This window comes from Thermobia domestica, chromosome 13, assembly GCF_964235325.1.
Source record: "Thermobia domestica chromosome 13, izTheDome1.hap1.1, whole genome shotgun sequence".
Classification (NCBI taxonomy): domain Eukaryota; kingdom Metazoa; phylum Arthropoda; class Insecta; order Zygentoma; family Lepismatidae; genus Thermobia; species Thermobia domestica.
Genome location: NC_137466.1, coordinates 32,112,120 through 32,137,578, shown reverse-complemented (window position 1 = coordinate 32,137,578; position 25,459 = coordinate 32,112,120). Strand labels below are relative to the sequence as shown.

The 25,459-nt window shown below is 37.1% G+C and overlaps 2 protein-coding genes across 2 annotated transcripts in view; both read left to right on the top strand.

Moving 5' to 3' along the window:
• Window positions 1-25,459, top strand: part of Jasper (JIL-1 anchoring and stabilizing protein) — a 157,945-nt gene that overhangs the window by 70,841 nt on the left and 61,645 nt on the right. The gene's annotated exons all lie outside the window — the stretch shown is intronic.
• On the top strand, window positions 7,993-23,451 carry LOC145667981 (uncharacterized). The gene is made up of 2 exons (XM_081735408.1): window positions 7,993-8,026; window positions 21,474-23,451. The coding sequence occupies exon 2, from the start codon at window positions 21,499-21,501 to the stop codon at window positions 23,449-23,451; it is 1,953 nt and encodes a 650-aa protein (XP_081591534.1). The 5' UTR covers window positions 7,993-8,026; window positions 21,474-21,498.

Genomic DNA, 25,459 nt, shown 5'->3' with positions numbered 1-25,459 from the left:
GACCGTGTTACACCTGTTATGGAACCCATTTCGGTCCATGTAAACATGCCCCAGATGAGAATACCACCACCACCGGCCTGCACAGTTCCCTGCTGGCATAATGGATCCATTGCTTCTTGCGGTTTGCGATGCATCTGTACCCGTCCATCGGCATGTACCAATGTAAAACGTGATTCATCTGTCCAGGTAAACTTTTTCCACATTTTCACGGTCTAGTGGCGGTGTTCCTTTCACCATGCTAAACGTTTCCCTTGTTGTGAGGTTAGAAGGGGTACTCGCATGGGCCGATGGCTTCTGTACCCCCATGGCGAATAGATGGTTGTGTGGCTGCTAACACGGCATTATAGTTCTGCATTGAATCTCTCCGCGATTGGACACACTGTGGCCTGTCTATCGGCTGTTACGATGTGGGCCAATCAGCGTCTAGCTCTGTCGTCGACACGCCCCTGGCGGCGGCAGTTTTCCCGCGCGGATGCGGTTTTACCCGAAGCCAGGTACTCAGGATACACCCTTGACATGAGCCACCAAGTCGTCTAGCCCCTACGATTTGATCACGGCCAAATGCACTCAGGTCCTTCGTCTTGCCCATCGCACACTGTACTGATACGGATACCGAAAGAGGAAGCACACGGGTGATGCGTTTCATTCACATGCACCGGTGGAACCTCTGTAAGGTGGTTTTTGCAACTGTTCTGCTGTCTAATTTAACTGGTGATCAGTGTATATTGTGATAACAAATGAAGAAACAAATTAGAGGGGAAAAACAAGGAGATTAAAATCAAATGGTGTGCTAGAGGTAGTAGGACTAGGAACTATTTTCTCTCTCCTGAATCTTTGAAGTAGAATATAAACATACACGCGCACCGGTAGGAGGAAGGTAAGAACCGTACGTTAAATTTATCCTGTCATTGTGTTACAGCTAATCGTGACCGGTCATAATCTCCTCTGTATATCAAAGAGTTCATGTAACGGCACGACAGCTACAGTTTTGCCGCAGCTAAACTTTATATGCCTATTCCTAACGTTTCTGCTAGCTGCGAACCAATGTAAAATGTTGGAATCAGTCACCCTTCCTGTGCTCTGCTTTCTTAGTAGCCTATTAGCATATCTATAGTTGGATGGATGGAATAGAGTAGCGTCTCTTTCAGCAGCGAGGCTCTATGAGAAATGGACCTTCAACGTAACGTGGGATCCGAATCTCTTGAGCTTTCACTGGGAATCGAACCTGGATCTCCCGGGCCGAAGACGCTTAAGCTAATTATATACCTACAAGGGAGTTCACAAACAAATCTAAAAACATGCGCACTTATACATACTTCCCATTCAGAATATTGAGTTCCTTGTAAAAATGACAACACTAACTTTCTTTTACTCTGCTTATTAAACATTTTTTGAGAGGGCAGCTATTTTTTATAAGCAAGAAATAATATTTTTAACATTACAATACCACATGTCTGGGGAGCAGTCAGAGGGGAGGACGATGCAGAGGGTACCGTCCTCTAGCCCCGCTGTTGTCTTCACTGGCTCATACTTTTCCATGAGAGGCGAATTAAAGTTCGAAATAAGCAGTTGAAAACTATTGACTTTACTTATTTATTGAATAGAGGATTTATTCGTTTCTTTTCTTTTTTGTCGTACGTAATAAAATACCTATAAAGTATCATTTGAATCTTTGCGGCTTATCTTTTCGTTTGATACCCAACAGAAAATGTCACCCCACATACAAAGTATCAGTAGTGAGACTATGAAGAATCTATCGATACGTTACTCATAAAATTCTTAAAAAAAACTTTCGGTTCCACATAAGAATAAAGAATCACACAATCTGCATGCAGCACCTTCCTTTGAATTTTACCGCAACTGGGCGAAAATGAGCACAAAAGTTTTGAATCATCCTATTCAACAGGAGGCTATAAAATTCTTTCATCTTCAAGATTCCTTCAGATGTTTTGGCTCATGACACCGAACACTGAGTTTTCGCATTTCTTAAATATTCATTTAATTTCTTGGCATCGCAATATACGAATTGCTTAATAATGTATCAGGGAAATATTTACTATTGTTTTTCATTTTTGTCTCTTTTTTTTTTTATTTATTTAAATTTTGACAATTTCGTTATCTCTAACTATAGGCCATGATACTATTTGAAGTTGTATAAGGAACTTAATATTTTAAATAAGAACAACAAATACAATTCATTTTTTCATTTTCTTTCTTTTTTTTTTGTGATATAATGAACTTCCAGCCCATTTTTCTGAAATAACACTATTTAACAATGATTCTTGAAGGAAAAATGAAAAATAATTAAGTTGGCAACAGTGAGAGTGGAACGAATAGCAGTTGATTCTTCCGTAAGATAATATTCCACAGCAGATGCAATATATTAGTATTCTGATAATTAAGTTAATGTATCGTTAAAGCATACTAAGAATATTTCGGATCCAAGTAAAAACACATTTCTACATGTTGTCTAAACCTTGGGCTAAAATTAAATTTTTAAAAGAAGACGGTTACAACCAATGACAAAACACACGGAGCGCGCGCCACTATTTAAAGATGCCACCAAAGCAAGCAGGTAGGCTATTCTCAGTTATTATAATAGACAAGGCAAATCGTAAGAGCAGGAGAAAAGTAAATAGCTTATCAAGTGATATCAATGTTGCTTATTGTATTGAAGAAAATTAAAACTTCAAGTAGCTAATTTTCATGTTCTCATAATAGAATGTCCGCATTGCGTATTTATTCACTTATTTCGTATGTTCACACGCTACGCAAGGTGAGAAAGTACAAGAAATATAACTTAAAGGGAAAAGTTATAAGCTGTATTCATGGATTTACTGAATGACTTAGGTAATACTCGTGGATAAATATACGTGGTGTTACATACCGGCGTCAGCACTTAAGTCTCATTTCAGTTGATATTATAACTAATTGTGATTTTAGCTGTAATTATGTTGGAAAAAATAACAATGTTTGGCTCCGTACAAAGGAGGGTGAGATTGTTGAGCATTGACTATTTTGTTCCGTGTAAGGACGTGGTGAGAGTGAGACCAGAAGCAGCGATGCCAACCTGAAACCTTATAAAATCCCATCTCGAGAGGCAGAAATTCCCATTTTGCTCTTGAATTTCCCACGCCCTACAAAATTTTCAAAATTTATAAAATATAAAAAGCGAAGCTACTGTATGTCAGTCACTTTCGTCAATATATGAGTGAATTCGTATCTTCTATGTAATCAAACAGTTTATGAATAAGAATCAAGAGAGAGAATTGAAAATGGTGATGGAAAGAAGAACTTTTTGTTGTTACAAATTAGTATTTCCATCACGTATTTGTGTCGTAATTTTTGATAAAATATAACGAAACTAAATAGCTTCGTTCTCCAGTAATTTCGCGTGGAACGTTTTGAAAGATGATTGTTTCCAACTTGGTATTTTTTTTATCACCAGAATTGTTAATAAGTTTCATGATGCTTTTTTTTTCTTCTTCTTGGATTCTCAATCCATTGTATAAATCACATCCATACTAGCCTGCATTTTACAGTAACAGACTTTAACAATTAGCTCTAATTTCATGTTTATTGAATACTTATTAGTTTACTTCCCGCCCATAGAGAAGTCTATTGGCGTCGATGAAGTAAATATATGAAAAATCCCATATATACTGCTAATTTCTACGAAAATTCCCTTTATCCCTTTTGGAGAAATTGTCAAAAATTGCACAAAATGGGACTTTTCCCACAGGTTGGCATCACTGACCAGAAACCCACATCGTAGGGACAGGAATATAAGCACGTGCTACAGCAGAATTATTGCAGGAAGCAGATGAAATAGCCAATCATTAACACTTGTGCGCGAAGTGATAACAACATCGAGTTTTCTTTTAAGGCTGCAATGAATCGTGAAAAAGAATTAACTTCACGTATAAGCAGTTGAATGACGTTAGACCCGACGCACTGCGACTCATTATTTTGGACACTAGCCCAATCTTGTGCCCAAAAGACTTTAATACATTTTGTGCTGGTACCTGAGATTATCTTATTTGATCTATGACGGTCAATGCTAACACTGGAAATCCTTCATTTCTACCACTTCCGGTTTCAATCGAGTTAACAGAAAAAAAATAATCATTTTTGAAACGCTGTATCGATTACAAAAGACCACTTTTCGCTAACCGTCTTTGCTTTATGAAGATCAATATTAAAACTGGTAGCGGTAGTGAATTTCTCCCATTTCCGGTTTTATTATGGAGATGCGAATGAAGGTAAAGATATACCACATTGACTTGATACCTAGTCTTCCATTTCAAGCGCTGCTATCGAGTGAAGGAATTCCACTCTCTTTCGCTTAGCAACAGCTGAACCCTTATTGGCTCAACGTGCAGGTGTGTTGAGGGTGTGAGTTTAGTTCACATTTTTGCCACGGCTCAAGACATTTTGGCAGCACCATAGTATATTTTCTTGACTCAGAATCGATTCCAAAACACTTGTTTTTGTTCTACTACGATCAACGTTGAAACCATAATGGATGGGAAGGCGCGGTGGCTCAGTGGTAGGGCGTTCACCTCCGGTTCTTGGGGTCCCTGGTTCGATCCCACCTCGCGCCGTGTGGACTTTGTGGTGGACAAACACCGTGCTCGTGTGTTTTCTCGGGATTCTCCCTTTTCCTCCCACTTCATTCCACCATTTCACTCATCTCTCATCATCACCGTCTCCTTTAGCCTAACCGGCATAATCGTGGGACGTAAAACTTAGATTTCATATTTTTTCCTCTGGTGGAGGCTCTTGGTTTGATCCCAACTCCCGCCAGTTGGGCTTTGTGGTGGACAAACATCTTGTGCATGTTTTTTCTCGGACTGTATCCCTGACTCAGTCGTCCTGACAGAAGATTCCTTTAGTTTCCCGCAAAACACACCAGACAAATACAGGGATATTACCTCAGGTTCAGGAGCCAAAGGTATAAAACGGATTATTAAAACTTTTTTTTTAATGAGTTCTTTTGGGGAGAAGGCGGATTGATAATTGTACGTCACATGCTCCACGAGATAGCAAGAAAAATTCGGGAGTTTCACGATTTGAATTGCCGTTAGTGTTGAGAAGATAGAGGTGTATCTTTAGTAATTTCCTTTTTCTTTTTAATGAAGTGTTTGCGATTTGTAATTAACTCATCACAAACAATAGACCACATCGCTTCAATGTGAAAAAGAAATTACAGAAAATGCCCTCGTCCCAGGTCCGTATCCAGGGGGGTCTAGGGGGCCGGGACCCCCCTAAATTTTCGCTGCCCCCCCCTAAAATTTTCACGATAGGTTTGAAAATGAACTATAATATGGTGATGCACTATAATATGGTTAGGTCGCCCCCCCCCCCTACAATTTTTGGCTGGCTACCGGCCTGCCTCGTCCCTCTCAGAACGAAAATTTTCAGAAACTGTAACACATGTCCACTTATTTTTAATGAAGAGTTATATACCGAATTCCATCTTACAACTTGACGATCTTGTAACATACTTTATTTTTTAAATACAATTTGAACCCATCCACCTCCCCCTAAGATGCGCCCTTAAACCCAGCTCAAAAATTAACTTCAAATTGTTCAATCGTTTTCCCGTGATGGAATCACAAGCAACAGAAAACATCACTTTCAGTGGGAAGAAAGAAATTAAGGGAATTGCCTTCTGAGAATTCAAAAACGTTGGGACACGGTCCCACTTACTCTTAATATGGAATTTATATACCAAGTTTCATCTTCCTAACTTGTCAAGATCGTGAAATACTCTTTTTTTGTTGTTGTTGTAGATTTGAGTATTTTGATCCTCCGCTTCTCTCCTTAGAATACAGGGGGATCACGGTGGCTCAGTAATGGAGCGCTTACCTCTGGTACGTAAGGGCCTGGTTCGATCCCCGGTCAGGTAAGCTTGTGGTGGACAACATCGTGTCCGTGGTTTTCTCGGGGTACTCTCCTTTCCCCTCATTTATTATTCTACCAATTCTTCCATCATTCATTCATTCCCCTTAATTACCGTCTCCCTTAGCCTAAAAGAGCACAACGTGAGACGTTAAATTGAAAGATTTTATTTCATTTTTTCCTTAGAATACGCAGTTTAATCAAAGTAATATGATGAAAACCAGTTGGAGTTTAAAAACCCAGGATAAAAAATACAATTACATCCAATAATTCGTTTCAAACGGTTTAGCCGTTTCCCGTCATGAATCACAAACAAGATCCTTTTTATTTTTATAGAATAGATTACAGTTGAACACTTACAGCGAATTTGATTAATCGCAAATAAAATATGTTATCATGATTCCAAGCTTTTTTCAGTGGCATTTTGTTCAGGTGGTGATATCTTGAGAAATACATATTTTAAACCAATTCTGAAACTAGGCATGTACTAAGAAACATGATTGAAGAAAGTAATTTGGCTATTATTTCAATCCACGTTTTGAAGTATATTTTGGAAGTTTGTGGAAGAAGTTTTTTTGTATGTGTGCTTTACGAAAAAGTGGGGGGGGGGATTCCAACAATTCTGCAATTGGAGAACTACCTGAATTAAGAATTAGTGCACTCATGTCCAGAAAGCCAGAAATAATACCTGATAGTTGATGCGCTAATCACATACCTAGTTGAACGTTCTACATCTGGCTAGCCATAGCCCTTTATGGATTGTAACGGCAGTAAGTTTAGTACTTATTTCTATTTGTTATTAATTCACGGGTACTACAAACACGTATGACTAATGAAAACAGAAAAAAAAAAGTAATATGGCTCAGAGGGCTAATCAATGGAAATTAAAATACCGCTAATTTTACAGTAATTATATGATTCTTCCAGTAGATAAAAGATAATTGAAATGTGGAACAAGAGTGCTCAAGACAATATTATTTTGCATGAGATACCGTTATCACGAGTCGCCTAGTAGTTTTCCGTTTTCAACCATTTAGAAATGCGAAAATAAATGGCGATTATCTAAATGGCTGGAAATGGAAAGCAGAGAAGTGAATCGTGGTAACGGTATCTCATGTAAAATAATATTGTCTAGCGAGCTCTTGTTCCACTTTTTGATTATCTTCTGTTTATTTGAAGATATCACATAATTACTGTAAAATTAGCGGTATTTTAATTTCACCGTGATGGGGGGGGGAAAGCTCTTAAGAGTACATGCAAATTGTCCATGTGGCGATATTTCAGCAAGTCAGTGTGTCGGCTTATATACATAAGGCTTTCAGCGCTTCTTCGACATAGCAGTTTATTAACCTCATGATGTTTCTGATTTCGCCACTGCTGTATACGTGTTAAGTTAATACTTTTTAATATCATTGAAGTTCTAATTTCATATGAGAAAATTAAGTTAGCAGCCATCGGATATCGGTTCTTCATTTCCTATTGGTTTTCATGAGAAACTGCAGATGAAAGAAATTAAAGTAAAACCAGTTTCCCTGACAACTCTGCTTGTAACTGACATGTAAACAAGGACATCAGTTTCCAGCTTTGCGGCATGCACAGATAAATGAAACTATCATAGTAATAGTTATATACAGTATTCCCCATTTAGACTCGGCTAAATTAAATAAGTGAATCAGGCAATTAAATGATAGTCAATGTGATAATAAACACGATTGCTTGCTCTTACCCATCAATGTAGTCTGTTGGACAAAAGGACCATGCCAAGTGTTACGTTAGAAACGAATAGCATACTATTAAAACGTGGAAGAAACAATATAATCCAAAATCGAGTAACTAATCCCCGGCTCCGGCGCCACTGATGTTCATCTTATATAGTTCATCTTGTAATTAATTAGACAAAAGAAACAATCGTATTCATTTCGTTTGAGTTTATATCTTGATATTTATTCTGCCAAAGTTACAATGCACAGGAGTTTTTTTTAAGTAATTCATTGCATGGGGAGGAGATTGTGAGTTTTAATAGTAAAAATAATTGACTGGCAACGTTGCGAACTCGTATACAGAGGGCGCTAGTTGCACTTCATAGCAGAGGAAGACATTTGTAGAAATTGGCGCTTACACGGTTTGTGCGAAGCAAAGGAGGAAATAATTATAAGGATTACTTCATAATTCCTTTTTGTGTTCTGATTTAATAAATGAATCAAAAAGAATGCTTACAATTAAGTGTACTGCTAAATGTAGATTAATTTAATAATAGGAAACTTATTTCGTTTACAATAAATGCTCATATGTCTCTTAATTTCTGTGTGCTATTTGATATAATTTCAGCGTGATTTTGAAATAATACACATTTTTTGTTCTTTATAAATCAGTAAATCGTCAATAATGCTATGGAACGAGGACTTGTAGATTAGAAGCAATAATATAACTGTTGAAATTTATTAGATTATGTAGTAATAGTTGAATTTCTGAAATTTGTATTTGTATATCTTTATCTGTAATTTGTACAACAATTATTCATGTTTCATTTTAGGACGAGATTTTTCGTACAAAGAAATTAGCGTAATATTAATATGTATATTCTGAGACAAATTACGTAGTTAACATTTTGTGGATACATTGTTGTGGCGCTTGAAATGTGATGTAAATATGATATTGAAGAATCAAAATCAATATTGTTAGCAATTGCGATTAAAAGAAGTTTAGTATTTTTTTTTTTTTTTTTAACTTAGTTCTATGGTTATTCGTATTCTCATAATATGCTTAGAAATTGATCAGTCATAAATACGAAGCAAATTTCTCGCTGCAGAACAAATGGAGTTTCACAGACATTTTAATCATATTTAAGCGTAATTTATTGAATCGTTAGGACCATTTACAAATGAATTGTAATGGCTGATGGAATGTGGTCCCTTTTTTGTGCTTAGCTGAGGGAGGCATAAAGTAGTTCGGATTCAACTTATCAGGTCGTCTGAAATGTGGATGGAGGACTGTAAAACCGTCTATCATTCGTCATTTTATTCGAAGATGGAAACAGTGAAGGAAATCTTGTTCGGCGGTTTCAGACTTGAGCCTAAATGACAGGCTTACGTTTGGAATGCAAGATGCAATACTTCATTGCACACTGATTATTAGGGCAGGATTCGTGTGTATTCCTCTTACGAGAAAATCTTTCTTGCTCGTTGTAATATCACGGGCGCCGATTTTGGAAGGAAAGGAGGGGTAGAAGTTACTTGGGTCTCCGTGTTTATTGAAATTCATCATTGATATCTTGTTTGAAGATATCCGACAGCTAAATGCACATACTTGAACGAGCCCCTAAAATTTATACAGAAATCGGCTCAATGTAACATATAAATGAACTCTTTAAAACACACTCTTAGTCGCGATTGCAAATTCTGAGTTCAAATAGCATTTCATTGCCTCTTAACGTTCGGTCAATACCAAAAATGTGCCACACCGGGAGCATGTGCATCCAGTCGTTCTTTCAGAAAAAATGTTCCGGGGGGGCACTTCCGGTACTATTTTATTTATTATTATAGACATTATTTTGGACTCATCCGGGGGCACTCTCAGAGCTCCGGGGGAAGTGTCCCCCCCAAAAAAAAAAAAACATGTCTGGAAGAAACACTGCGAATCAGAACACTCATTCTAACCATTGAGATATGTGAGAGCGAATAGTGCTTGTAATCCTCTCAGCTCTTCGGTGGCGGACCTAGAAAGTAAAAACTAGGGGCAACCAGAACCCAGACTTACGATAGGTGTATCGTGAATTATTTTTGTCACTCAACTGGGGGGCCTAGGCCCTCCGGCCCCGGGCTAGATTCGCCTCTGCAGCTCTTACTCAGTAGCATTTTACTTTGTGTGTATAAGTCTCTCTCTGTCTTATACGTAATTCATGCCCTTAAGTAAAAAATGTACTACCGACATGGCAACACATGTCCGTAGGTTTCCTCGAAGTTTGCCGTTTCCTCCCGTGTTTTCGTTCCACCAATTATTTCCTAATCATTCACTTTCATTAATAATTCGTCTCCTTGAGGCTAAAGGACATAACTTGAGTTTTCACTTTCAAAATGATTACATATAATATTTAACAACTACCCCATACCAGTAATAATAGTAAATTCATAGTTTATTTTATATAGCTAAGTGTGTGGTCTATGACACCTAGAGGTTCATTCCCTGCCTTTGTTATTTCATTTGCTTTCTGTATTGTATTAATAAGACAAGGGTTAATACTTATTGTAATTGATTGATTAGTGAGAGTTTAGTGGGGAGGTCAGCAGCGAGGAAAATAGGGCTGGAATTATGTTTCTTTTAGGGATAACCAAAATTTTCCGAAATCGAAATTTTCTAAATTACGAATTTTTTCCGAAATCCGGAATTGGCCATTCCTAATTTCTTTTGTGTCTAAACTTCTAAACTCAACTCAAACGATACCAATTGTTTTAAGTGACACCTAGGAACCGATGTTAATTTTTCTACCCTACCCTACCCTAAGGTTTCTTTCCCGCAGACTTCCTAGTGAGAATTATGTGCAACCCGTGTTCAATTTTCAGACATCAAGTTTTATTACTTTTTGATCGTCAAAATAAATTAATTGAAAATGTAAACTGATTTACATATCTTATTAGTCATACAAACCGGATTTTAGAAAATATTTATCCAGTCTCTGAGTTTCCATCGAGGGATTTTCGACAGGCAAGCAAGGCAACTGACTACGGCTGCCGGCAGACCTTAGATGCGCCACAAAAGAAACGTTCAACATTTGGAACATCCTTTTATGTAAATTATTGTTATGTTTGTTTAGTACATTTCATTATTGCTCAAAGTTAACAAATCTAAGCTTTATGTCAAGCTCCTTCGTGGTTAAGCGGTTAACGTACGCACCTTTGGAGTGGGAGACTCGGGTTTAATTACCGGCGGGAGCTGATATGGTTCAGATTCCACGTTAATCAGTAGGTCTCATATAGCCTCGCTGCTGAAAGACGTTAAACTAAAAATCAACTCAACTCAACTAAGCTTTATGTCAAAACACACATTCAACACTAGTCAGAATGCAGTGACATCATTACTAAACTGCTGACCCCAAAGATACCTTTACATACTGCAAAGTAAGTGTGGTGTAGACGAGTATGAGGTTAAAGCAATACTGTCAGAAATATGCTGGGACGATTTCATTAACGGACGGCTTATCAAGGGGTGGATGTAATAGAGGGTGAAGGGCCTCCGGCCATAAATTGCTAAGGGCTACAAGATGACTAAATCCGCCATTGTTTCCCGATGTACGTACGCGAAAGGCCATACCGTACAATATATCAGTTATCAATAGGTAAACTTTCAATTCCAGGGGAGGTTTGAATTTTCTTCCTACCCCGACAAATAAGGGTAATTTTCTGGAGGATGAAAATGGAAGTTGCTGTTTTGTCTCACACGGCTTTTAAATAAGCATTTCAACAGTCTGCAATATAACAGTACTTTATTTTCGAACGACAGTGATAGTGGGTACTTCCTGCTAGTTTAGTGGTTAGCGCACACGTCTTTGGTTCGATTCCCAGTGGGAGAGCCTTAAAATTCGAGAACATTATGGTTGTTCGGATGCCACCTTAAACTGTAGTTAGTTCTACGTCTCGTATAGGCCGTCTCGGAGGAGTCGGTGCGTGCTGAAAGGGGACATTAAACTCAAAGCAACAACAATAGTAGTGAAATGTCTTGTGATCGGTGGGAAATTACAATAGTGATAACAATAAACGAGATTTTTACGAAGGTATATTTTTCATGATACTAAAGTATATCAAAAAAATGTTTGTAAAACAGATGTTTTACGTCCCAATGTTTTGTCCGTAGACTAAAGGAAACGGCAGACGGATAAATAATGAAAATGAATTATTGTGAAATTAAATTTTTTTGTGCTCTCCCACTGGGGCCACATGCATCAAAGGCACATGCGCTTAGAGCTGGACGGTTTAAGGAGTCGTAAACCTTAGTTTCGGTTTGTAATATGAACCGATTTCAAACCGTTAACCGAACTGAAAACTCTTCTGTTTCCCATTGATCATGAACGTGTTCTCCCAAAACTGAAACAGCAGATCCACAATTCCTTAACCTAAAAAGAAATTTCATACATTTGGGAACTTTTCCAAAACATGTAAGAATATTCGGAAAAGTGTCAATCTAGTGTCTTGTTTTTCGAACCGAACCGAACAAAATTGCGGGTCTTTTTTGAAATAAACCGACACATTCGATTTAAACCTTGAACCCAGCCCAAACCGGTTAGTCGGGTTTTCGAACACTTATACACGCGCTAGCCAAGTAGACCAACGAGGAGGGAGAAACTTTTGTTTTCTTTTCTTTCTTTTTTTTTGTGTGTGTATGTGTGTGTGTGTGCGTGTGAGAGAGAGAGAGAGAGAGAGAGATTTCCTCCGTCTCTTCATTTCCATATATACATGCCATACAGTTCAGTGTGTTGAGACCAAATTGTAAAACTGGAGTAATATTCTCCGGGAGAATGTTCCAAATTTACTCGTAGGGGAGATCAGTGGTATTTGAGTATAGTAAGAGAGAAAACTTTTTTCCCTGAAAACTAATGCAGTATACTGTTTAACTTCTAACGTCAAAATATTAGTAAGATATCACACCACAACATAAGAAAGAACGAAAGTCTTACTAATAAAACCGATAGCACTAGTCGGCAAAATGATTTTTTTTTCGCTCCCACGAACGAAAATAGGTGATTCCTATAGGTTCCGAGCTCCAGAGTTCGAACCCGTAACCTGTTTTTTTTTTTCCAGGACGTACCAGTTTTCAGGGAGGAGGTGGGGTGTTTCAATATCCGCCCAAAGATGCTATTCTCCAGTCATAATAATTTGCACGTTATAATTTAGATATCAATATAAATTATGCAGATAAAATTGCATAAAAAGTTAGTTTAACACTTACGTGTCACTTGGTTTTCCTACTCCTCTTGTAATTACTACAGGGTGTCTCGCGTGTCACATTCCAACAGTAATCTGTCAACATATTCACACTCCATTTACCACTGTAGCGCCTCTCCATGGTAGCTATTTGCTGGTGGAACCTTTCCCTGTGTTCGTGAGAGACCTCCCCCAAGCTGTACATTTCAGGGAAGAAGTCCAGGTGGCAATGCAGGAAGTGTAATTTTAGGGACATATTACATCCCATGTTACGAAATGAAGTAATTAACCTGCGCACAATGTCTTTGTAATCAGGGGACTTACGATTCCCTAGAAAGTTACTGCACACTTCTCGAAAGGCCTCCCAAGCCTCACCTTCGACTTCATTAAGCTTAGAAGAAAATGTAGTGTCCTTTAAAACGTCTCTGATTAGGTCCCGTAAAAACACCTTCTTTCACCTTGGCCTCGCTGAGTCTTGGGAATAGTTTTCTGAGATGATTAAATGCTTCACCATCCCGGTTCAGGGCCTTGACGAAGACCTTCATGAGCCCTAATTTGATATGAAGGGGTGGTAAGAATATTTTTTCCGGATCCCCAAGACGTTCATTAGCCACGTTCATCTCCCCTGGGACCAGTTGCTTCCTTGGCGGCCGTTTTGTGATGGTGTACTGATCTTTGGCTCGACTATCCCAATGACACAAGAAGCAGCAGTGCTTTGTGTAACCTCCTTGTAAACCGGTGAGGATGGCAGTAACCTTAAGGTCAGCGCATACAGACCACTGGAACTGTTCGTACTTTATTTTCTGCAATAGGTTTCGCATGTTCTCTTATGTTTCTTTCATACGTACAGCATGAGCAATAGGGATGGCTGGCTTTTCATTGCCATTGTGTAGTAACACTGCCTTGAGACTTATTCTAGAGGAATCTACGAATAGCCTCCAATCCCCAGTGTTGTAGTTCAAGTTGAGTTGTCCCATAGGCGATGGAATGTCACTGCAATACACCAAATCACCATCCTTTGTAAAATTAGGAACTAGGCTTACCTCTCTTTTCCTATACATCGATATATTCACATCTTGGTTTAGTAGATTCCATTGTTGAAGTCGTGATGCAAGCAACAGGGCCTTAGACTTGGGAAGGTTTAAGTCTCTGATCAGATCATTCAGCTCTTCCTGACTTATCACATGTGGTTCATTAGTGTCAGGCACTGGAACGTAATTGGGATCTGACTGTGTACTCGAAGATTGTGCAACATCCTCACGAGCAGCAGGTTCTTCATCGGATGAAACACTGCACAGGATGTATGAGAGTCTGGTGGTACGGGTACAGGCAGACAAACATCATGTTTCACAGGTCTCCTCGCGGAATCCAAGTTAGGATACTGTATTTTATGCTTCATGTTTTTTGAGAAACCTTTTATATTAGTCAGGCAGAAGTAACAGTCTGAAACATGATCACGGGGCTCGCGGCAAACCATAGGTACGACGAACGGCATCGATTTATGTGTACCTTTCAACCATCCTGTGAGAGTACGCGCACACGAGTTACAACTTTGTTTCGGAGCCCAAACGCGATCCTGGTCACCGATTTTACACCTGAAGTACAGATGGTAGGCTGTCTTCAGGAACGGTGACAATGGTCTACTTTGTCCCTTGAAAATCACCTCCCCACATATGTAGCAGAATGAATCTGTCGAATTGTTGCAAGTTCTCGGCATGTTCGTTTAACACAAACGTCAATATTTCACGCAGAAATATTTTTCACCTATTCACATCCTTCTAACACGAAGATCAACTCGAAACTAAAATATTTGTTTCACGCGACAACGTGGTGTATGTCTTGGCGCCTTTTTTCAACAATCTGTCTGTCTTCTAGACAAAAGGGAGCCGATGAATGATCTCAAGTTGATTACGAAACCTTTCTCCGTCAATAACGCCTAGGTTTTAGTGTATGTAGTATGGAACGACAATAAATCTTTGCAACCCAAGGGGAGGGGACACGTTGCCGGGGGGTCGTGAGCTAGAGAAAAGAATATTTCTAGGATATAGCCTAGTAACAGTTCTTGGATTAAGATAAAAATTCAGAATTATGCACTCCAAACACGGAAAACACATATTAAATACGAAAAATACGATTTTTCTGTCAATTATGGAAACAGCACCCCGCCCCCCAAAAAACTTACGTGCTGGAACTTTCTCGATGAGATATTCGTAATCAGCGTCTCGAAATCTACCCGGTACACCGTTTCACCCTCGTGGGAGAATTTTCATGCCGACCAGTGTAGTCAGGGAAAAAAATTGAAGGGAAAAGGCAGAAAATGAATTTTACTATAAAGCACGGGGCTATTTGAGTCGTTGCTGTGCATTTGTTATATCTTTGTAAAATAATAATTGAAGACTCGCTGTAGGAAACAATGTAAGTGTCACCTTGAAATTGCTTCACTTATTTTTTTGAAATACGTTTATGCCTTAGGTGTTCATACTTCGTTATATGCTAGGTTGTATTTTAAGCAATAGTATTTTCTATTTTCTAACGCTTGGGCACAATTTACTAACTTTTGTCTATTGTTCAGTAACTATTGTTTCTGGCACTTACATTGTTTTCTACAGCGAGTTTTCAATTATGTAAGTTTCATGCTAAGTTACTGAGTGAAAATTAAATGAAAATAACTATTGTAGAAAAGAGTTCCAGACTAATTTCTAATGTTATCCAAACTAATTTTTACTCATTAGAAAGACATAGGCTTAGAAGTAAATACAAAGAAAACTAAATACATGGAAGTTTGTCGAGATCGTAATACAGTGGAACCTGTCAACTTGGCCACTTCTCTAAGTTGGCCACCTGCTTATCTTGGCCTAGTTCGTCTTGAACCTGCATTTTCCCATAAGACATTCGTTACTTTCTACTCTATAAGTTGGCCACCTGTCTATCTTGGAAGTTAGCCACACTGAAGCAATGTTTACCCTATGATGATAATGATAAATTTACCTGCGTATCTTGGCCACGCAAAATACCGTTGTTATTTTTCTTAACTCTTTCGAATTCCCATGTGATAGGCAGATGTTCTGTATTTTTGACTGGGCACAAAGAAGCATAGATTCGCACGATTTGTTCTTGGAGGTCAATGGCAAGAACACTACCCTCATAAAAGGGTGGTGAAGGAAGATGTGAATAAGAGAAAGCACGTGCAGGAATTCAGGAAATGGTTGTACGTATTTGTTTACCCTGTCTGTTTTGGTAAAACCATTAGCTATATCGGCTTCTTTCATCAGTGGGAAGCTTTAGTAATTCCGGAAAATTCTCATGGTTAAAGCTCAATTGTCATTTATTGGCACCTGACTGCATGTCAAAAGGTAGCGGAGGTTTTGAGATATGAATTCCCTCAAGATTTTCTCAAAACATCTTTTGCTCCGAGGGAAACACTTCTAAAACAAGAGGTAGTTAACTACAATATTAGAATGTGCATATCTGCCAAAAAGAATAAAGCAAATATGTCTAGAATGAACCACCATTCAGTAAAAACTGAAAAGAAGTCATATAAATTGCATATGAATTTCTCAATATATAACTTAGCTTTTCTTGTTTTCAATCTGAATAACTTAGTGTGCTGTAATATTAATTTTAATAAACTGCATACATACACTTCTATTTCATGGTTGTTTGTGTTATTGTGTTTTCTTATCAAGAGCACCGATCCTGGGGGACCGAGGGGACCCGGGCCTTTCAAAGCTCATGTGGCCCCTATTTTATTTATGAGTATACAATATTTGGTATAATTTGAGTGCAAATTGTCTTAAAATCTTCATATATATACCCTCTGCATCTGAATGCCCCCCCCCCTTCCAAATTTACACAGAAATCGGCGCTCTTGCATACTATAGTAATATTTTCTAGTGCCACTGCTTATTATAATTTTACAATCAAGTAATACTAGAAATCCTATTATAAAAATTCACAAATTACACTAATTTTCTGTAAGTTGGCCACTTTTCGATGGAACCGATAGTGGCCAACATAGACAGGTTTCACTGTACTGTATTATGATTTATGGATGCTTTAAAATATCAAATAAAGTGGATAGGATCAATATTAACAGACCAAAACCATATTCACGAAGAAAAATTTCTACTAAAAGTAAGAATCTGCGTTATCATTCAGTTCAAAATCGTTTGTCGTCGCGATTGCCGTCAAGGAATTTGAAGCTTAAAATATATAAAACGATAATCATGCCTGTTGTTCTGTATGGTTGGGAAACATGGTCGCTTTTCTCTGAGGGAGGAACATAGACGGTAAGTATTTGACAAGATCCTAAGACGAATATTCGGACCCAAGAGGAACGAGAATGGTGAGTGGCGGAAACTTCATAACGAGGAACTGCATAATTTATATCGTTTACCGAACATTGTTAGGGTCATCAAATCTAGGACACTCAGATGGGCAGGTCATGTAGCCAGAATGGAAGAAAGTAGGAACGCTTTCATAGTCTTAAGTAGAAAACCAATTGGGAAACGACCATTACAAAGGTACAACCGCAGATGGGAGGACAATATTAAGATGGATCTCGCAGAAATAGGAAAACAAAGTAGAAAGTGGATTCGGTTGGCTACGGATAGAAGTTAATGAAGAGCTCTTGTGAACGCGGCACTGAACCTCCGGGTTCCATAAGCCATAGAGCTAGTTAGTAAGTTAAAAGCCAAAATCACTATACTACGAAAGTTACGAACTAAGAGAGTTTTAAAATTGTTAAAAAGCTCCCACACACATCTCATTATATCATTGTTTAAACACAAATTCGATAGACTCAAATAGCACCGTTATTTTCTTTTGAATGTAAGAAAGTGGCATTCGCAGGCGTGACGGAGAAAGGCTATGAAATAGCGTCAAGTATACAATTATTGACTGACATATGCAAACGCTTCAGTAAATAATAATATGCACTAATACAGTTTTGGCACCTTATCTGTCTTATGCATAACATTATGCCAGCCCAAGAAAATAAGTGTTGCAAATCACCTTCCTAAGGAAATATTCACTTTTTCGAGAGCTATTGAATAAATTGAGAATAATAGAAAACACCAACCGTTTACACAAACACCAAATTGAAAACTGAACGGAAGTTTATGCACTGCTGCGCAAGTAAGTGTGTAGTGAATGCTGCTTTACTTATTTTGACTCGAATAGCTCTGGTCTCCCCTACCAAAATTTGTTCCGAGTTTGATTTTCAATGGGAGAGCACAAAAATTTAATTTCACGGTCATTCACTTCCACTAACATCATCCTCCTTTGGCCTAAAGAGCCTAGTGGTGGGACGTTATACTAAAAATTTCATGTCATTTCGTACCAAAATTTGAAGATAGTTTACTGGAAAATGAAAAACAAAATCCTTTGTGTTCTTACACAGATAGCTGTAACGATTATGTTTAAATTTCACAAAATCTCATTAGCAACTCTAAAGTATCGTGTAATTAATTTTTCTCAAAAAATTTCAGAGAGTAGTTTACTGCGTTTGTTTAGTTACGACAGTTTTCTGGAAAATGTATATAATGAGTTTTTCATTTTGTGAATAACTATTTTCTTAACTCCATAATGTGACGTAATCCATTTCTTTCTGAGAAACTCCGAAAAATTGTATTTTCATTGATGGCAGTTTAAAAAATATATATTACAGTTTGATTCATATTTAATAAATATTTATACAACACCTGCATAATATGATTTAATTTATGTAATAGGAACGAAAAAGTTCAGTGTGGTGGTCCGTACCATATACATGTTTTTATATACCGGGCGGGTGTATTAGAGTTCAGTTGGGAGGGGGCCGGGATAATTTTCCCCTTGCAGTACACAGATATTTTCTGGGTAAATTTTAAACATTTCTGTAACTCTTCTTCCTGCCCAGCGTATTACCGTTCATATTACCCAACGGGAAAATTAGTGTTGTACGGGAGCTTAGACGAATGATCAGCGTTTTTGTTTCGCAGTCAGGGGGACTCGCTATGCTTTTCGTATTGAATCCCGCCAGGCAATTAGTCATGGGTGATTTTTTTCTTTCTAAAAATATAGGAAATAAATATATAGTTCCCATGTTATTTTAAGTGTAAAATCGCTTCAGAAGTTTTATAGAATCTTGTTGATAATTAACAACCTTACATTAACAGATGTTAAAAATCACAATATAAATCTAAAAATTTTCAAAATATTTTATATACGTAATTTTTAACCCAAGACAATCGGAATATCCGCTCTATCCAGTTTATTGATTTATTGAAGTTAACATAGATTGTATTGAGAAGAGACCTACTGACTAAAGAATCCATATCACTATTCGGGTTTTCTGCTGAAGTTGCCATTATGATTTGCGTGTTTTACTATCGTGCAGTTTGTATCTGTGCCATTAATAATTGAGAATCTGCAAAGAATGACAAAATCAGAACGAGCAACCATAATTGAAAAGGGAAAGTATCACATATTTAATATTTTCCTTTTGTGTTGGTTGGAATTATTTTTTACTGTTTTGTGAATTTAGGTAAAACACTGTACGAAAGTTCAGTTTTGTTCACAACATCTGACATTGTATCTTTAATGTTATAAAATCGTTCTAATTTAACTTGCCTCTGCTAGATTTCAGAGAAGTCTTACTTCCAAAAATTCATTCTACGTACAACTTTTATGATGTGAGCTCCAGGACGAAACTCGTTAAAATTAATTTATTCAGCAACTGATGGTCTGGGTCGTCTTAGTAGTTCCTTTGCTATCTCTGCACGACTGCCTCCGCCTTTGGAAGCCATGGAAGTAAGCAGACTTATGTTCACTCGGGATGCTTCTCAGCATTTGTCACAGTCTATGGATTGCTGCAATATCGTCATGGCATTTCTTTGAAAGGTCTCGTGACGGGGACACACAGCCCCGATGCTGACGTCTCCATAAAACCCCTACTCAATCTATCTACCTTTCAAGAGTCATATTGGTACTAACAATCTTTACCTCCGTCAGTAATGTTTTAAAATAAACATGGGACAATTCACACGTTTTCCAACAGTTCAGTAGCAGTTATTCCTCGTGTTTGATTTCTTGTTCCTTTGTCAGTGTGGGAGGAACAAGTTCTGTTTGAATCGTTATTCAGTTTGAGCTCTTCTTATATCATGCAGTCAATAACGTGACGGCATTATTGCAGTAACTGCTTCGCACGTTACACATTTACAGCTGTATATGATGCTGACTGGTGGTCAACTTTGGAATTGTTATGTACTGAAACTCTGCTTTCCCGAAATATTTTGTCCCATTCAGTGACACGGCTTCTCGATAATACCTCATCATCATATGCTTCTTATAGCAAATTCCATGTTTCAAAAGTTTTCCCTAGCTTAGTGCAGAACTTAATGTTAACTATCTCCTTGGTTGAGTAATTAGTTCTAGTTTAGTGTATGTTTCTGCAGCTGGACTATATGAAACGCGAACCTACAGGTAACGTGAACTCAAACCACATGAGCTCCTACCGGGAATCGAGCCTGAATTTCTAACGCGTACACCAACCATATAGCAACGAGGAAGCTCTGCTTGGGATTCTTGTCCAAGGCTGTAGAACACATATCTGGTGACTGAATAACATCCATTTCTTACCGGTGTTTGAATACCACTGGTAAAGAATCGAATAAATATTCAGACTTCTGTGACAAAGGTTATATTTTCATTTCGACTTCTTAATACTACAGTTCTTAGGATGACTTCATATTAAACTTTTCTCTTATTTCTTGTGTTGTAATCTGGCGTACTTACATTCTACGACACTGGGTAGTTCCCTACCAAAATATGTATGATAGTTGAAATATGTAAACGATTGACAATTCCTTCTTTATATTGTTTCGTATTGCTTTCCCAAAATCAAATGAACCACAGTGCATGCGCAATTTTTACTTCTTTTAACTTCATGTGTAGAAAATTCCTTTCCATATTAATATAATAAATTCTAAACTTTCATATTTGGAAAGTAATCGAGTTAGTTTTGACCAAAAAATTCGTACTTGTGACACAATAATTTGAACCTTGTACCCAGAAGTTAGTTTTAGGTGTCTTCTATATGGCTTCTTATTGATAGTCTTAGATTCTTTTTGTTTTTCTGTACAACTGTTCCGCTTAGCTCACACATGGCAGCCTTATCATCTTTGACATACAACCGATAGCGCAACGTAAAGCGCAGTGTCAAAAATTAGGAATAACAAATTTCAAAAACGGTTATAGAATCAGAGTAAACGAAAACAGTAGTGATTTTGATAGCATTTAAAACATAAGAGTAGGTTTAAATCAACCAGGACGTCCGAAACTACCTTCAAAAGTGTTAAAGAAGTACCAGTATAGTCTACCTAATAATCAATATAGAATCGCGTCACGGAATAGTGAAGAAACAAGAGATTTATCAGAAAATATGAAGTTCTAGAAGAGGGTGCGAATATCCGAACGAAATCAGAAAAAAAGTTAGAAAATGAAAATACTTACTTGGCTTGGCAATTGTTTTGTAGTTACAAAGTACAAAAACATTATTTTTGATATAAATGACGTGAGAATAAAAGGCATTAAAGAAACGGTAAGTATATATGGTTTAATTAAAGAGTTTGAAGGTAATGACACATGTAGTAATCGTAACATTAAATTTTCCAGCAATAATCATCTAAAACTCCAAACAATGAAAGCGAAGAGTAAGATTCGAAGATACCCAGAAAGGGAAAATAAGAGAACACCTTTAAGCAGTGAAACGATTAATCAAAATCAAGTAGACGACAATAAGAAAAATACAGGAACGGAAAATGAATGTGCGTCCAGAGGAAGTAATAGAAGAAACATCCCAACTCATAAGAATATTTTGAAAGGAAATAATGTAATAGAAGCCAAGAATAAACGTGAAAAATCACAGACAACGAGAAAGAAGAAATGTAAGATTTCTAGCCAAGATAATCCAGTAGAAATAAACGCTATAAATGCCGAAGTGAAGCCGCAAAGATCATCGATAGATGAAAGAGAGGAATCATCCCAGGAAAATGATAATTCTAATCATGGTAATTCAGATAGAAACCAAGTCGCAAAACCCAAGAAAAAAGTTGGGAAAATATCGACAGAAGAAAATGGTCCAGAAGAGCAGGAGGTCGAGGAAAAACAGCCAAAGCCTCAGAGGAAAATTGATAGAATCCCTCAGCATGACATCCTATCTAGCCGACATAATCTACAGGAAAGCGATCTTGAGAATTGTAGGAAATCCCCAAGAAAAAAAGATAAAACCTCGAATAAAGGTAAACCGTCCAGTCAAAATAAACCAGAAGTAAAAATTATTAAGGAGAAACCAAATAAGTATCCGAGAGTACTTGACGGAATCCCGAAGAAAAGTTACTCTTCTAACCAAGATGATCCTGAAGAAAGTCAAGAAAAGCTAGAAAAATCCGTAAGAGAAATTAATAGAATTCGTGAGAGAAGTAAACCTAGTCAAGATAATACGCAAGAAAGTCAATTTCCAGAAAAGAAACGTGGGAAATTGCCGACACAGGATAATAAAATATTATCAAATATAAGTAAAATCCCCAATCAAGATAATTTAGACAATGACCAGAAGGAGGAATTTAAAAGTGAGTCTGGCAAATTTGTAACACAGGAAAGTAGCCAGAAGTTAAATAGTAACGAAATGCTTATTCAGTCGAACGCTGAAGAGAATCAGATAATGAAAACGGATGTGAAATGTGAAACACCTCTTCCAAATGGAGATGATAGGGAGTCCATGAGAAGCGAAACATTCGGTCAAGGTAACTCAGAGGAATTGAAAGAAGTGGGAGGCAGTATTCTAAATGCTTCCGATATTCAGGTTATGAAAGTCGAAAAAAACTGTCCTACAGACGAAAATAAAGAATCTCAGAAAAGTAATATTTCCGATCATAGTATTCCAGATGGAAGTCCAGTAATGAAAATTGTGAACAAAGGTGGGAAATTGGCGCTAGAAAGCAATAGAAAGAAAACTAGAAAAGTTAAAAGCTCCTACCAGAATGGTTCGGAAGAAATTAAAACCGAAAATAAACTTGAAAATGTAACAGCAGAAGATACAGAATGTAAAATCGATGAAACCTGTAGTGATGTCAAATCAAGTAAAGTCCAGAAAAATAAACATTGTAAGCCGCCAAGAAAAAGTGGAAATGATTATCATAGTGGGGAATCTTCTTGTACCTTGGATTTCTCAATGCAAGATGTTTCAGCAGTACAGAATCGTGAAACCATATTGAAAGAAGATAATGTAAAATGTATGGTGGAAAAACAACTTGCGATTAATGAAACAGAATCATTCGATAACGAACAAGACAAACTTACTACAACTTCATTATCTTTAGTAGAGAACACAGATCAAAATTTGGTCATGGAAACTGAATGTCCATCAGAAATAAAGGATGAGAAACCAGTTAGGGGACAAGTGTCAGTGCAAAATGAAGATAAGAAGCACATTTCGATTCCACCAAATGTTCAAAAGAATGTCCGTGATAAAAGAATAACCAGTGATAGAGTTTCAAATATGATGCAAGATGTCAAGCATTTGAGAATGTTAGAACAAACCAGTCATAATATGTTGGGAAATAATTTTGGTAGGTATTGTTTTCAAATTTAGTCACTTTAGAATCAAATCAAATGTCACGTGTAGTTCATGGTGATTCGTACTTTAGTTGAATATATCAGTTAACCATTTTGTGCGTATCTTGTTATAAGTTACGTAGAAACTCATTCGATAGTCCTTTCCAGTAATCTTAAGTTTATTTTCTATAGTGATTTACCTTCCCTTCATATGTCACACTATCTAGATTAAATGCAATATACTGAATGTAAGTAATAGGTTAGTATGTATTATATTAACGTATGCTTTTTAACGCTCTAAATTTATATATAAGAGCAAACGTTGTTACCTGTGGTGTGTCTTGGAATACCTTTCGCTGCAATATTTCGGAAACCTCACTGTTTCCTTTTTCCACCAGGCCTTTTCTCTATTACTTCTAGAACTGCTACATACTTATGTTGTTTTTCACGGAAAAAAGGGAAACTTCAGCACGTGAAACCAAAGTTAAGTAGACTAGTACGATTACGTTTTTCTTAGAATTAATAAATAGTATACAGAACAGTTTAATAGGAACTATGGTAGCCATATTAATTTTTTTTTGAAACGAGACCTAGGGGGAAAAGCAAACAGTGAGGTTTGAGAAATTTAACTCTACAACGCCCTACAGATAATAATATTTGCTCTTTTATGTAACTTAGGTTTTATGCGTCAACTGTATGCTATCAGAATGCAGTTATATATATATATATTTCTTGTCTTGAACACCTAATCTGTTTTCGGATTAAGCTATATTCTTCATCAGAAAGTTGTAAGGTATTAATATGAGACTTGGATAAATGAATAATATATTAATATCATAATGAAGTTTTTATTTATTTATTTTAATTCTCGTAAATATTAGCATTGCAACTTAGTTCATTAAGTTTTTTTGCATCTATCCCTCCCCAGAAAATTCTGATGAAGGATATCGCTTGACCCGAAAAGCGTTGGTGTAAATCCAAATACTATGATGTTTTAGAAAGAATGAATGATAGGATTTTATATTGATTTTTTGTCCATCATCTTCGTTATCAGTTAAACGTTGAAACTGAGAATACAAATTCAGTTCAATCGATTGGTGTATGAAAACTCATCCCACCTGTTTTTGCTTAAATTAGGATTTTTGATTAATAACATTAATATATCAAATTTTAATTCCATTGTCATCTTCACTTTCCTCTAACGCTAGTAGACCATTAATCGGATTGTGAATTAAAATGTAATTGCGGTTTTTTTTTTTCATTGAGTATACTATTTCAGTAATCGAAATTACAACTCAGGTACGAGATAAGCATATCTATTTGATTGGTTTGCCGCACTAAACCGTATTAGTGTAACACGGAAATAGTACATTAAGGTGAAGATAGCATGAGATTACACATACTAGCAATACGTGAGATACATTGGGCCTTATGCAGAGTCGTTCTGACTAGTGATTAGTGCCATACTAAAGAATTCGACTAACCGTGCTGCAGTAGTCAGGCTTTTAGTATGAAGCTAATCATACGTCAAAACAGCTCTTCATAAGGCCCATTATGTTTATTTGCCGTGAGATGTCACATACAGAGTTTCAGTATAAAAGGAAAACGTACAGGCAACCATTCCTATGAATGATATTGGTCAAGAAACTCACCCATTTGTACCAGAACAATTGTTTTTAATATATAAACCGTGACAAATGTCTTCCTTATTTGATTTCACTTTGTACACTCCGTCACGAATTTATGGCCAGTGATTGTTCTAGTTTGTACCAAACATTAAATCAAACCAAAAAATTGAATTGGAAAAAAGTAGAGATTACGAATGTAGGTCCTATACATTCTTCGCGATCTCTTCCTGATTTCGGAATTTACCCACACTATGGCTGTCGGAAGGATCCTCAACACACTATTATTACCTGTAGGAGTAAATTACTTACATGAGGTAATTAGCTTCTACTATCTGTCCGTTTGAAATTAGATTCTTGACAAAGATTCAAAAGTAGTGACTCCATGTATTCTGACTGTTATCGTCTCCCAGTAGACCA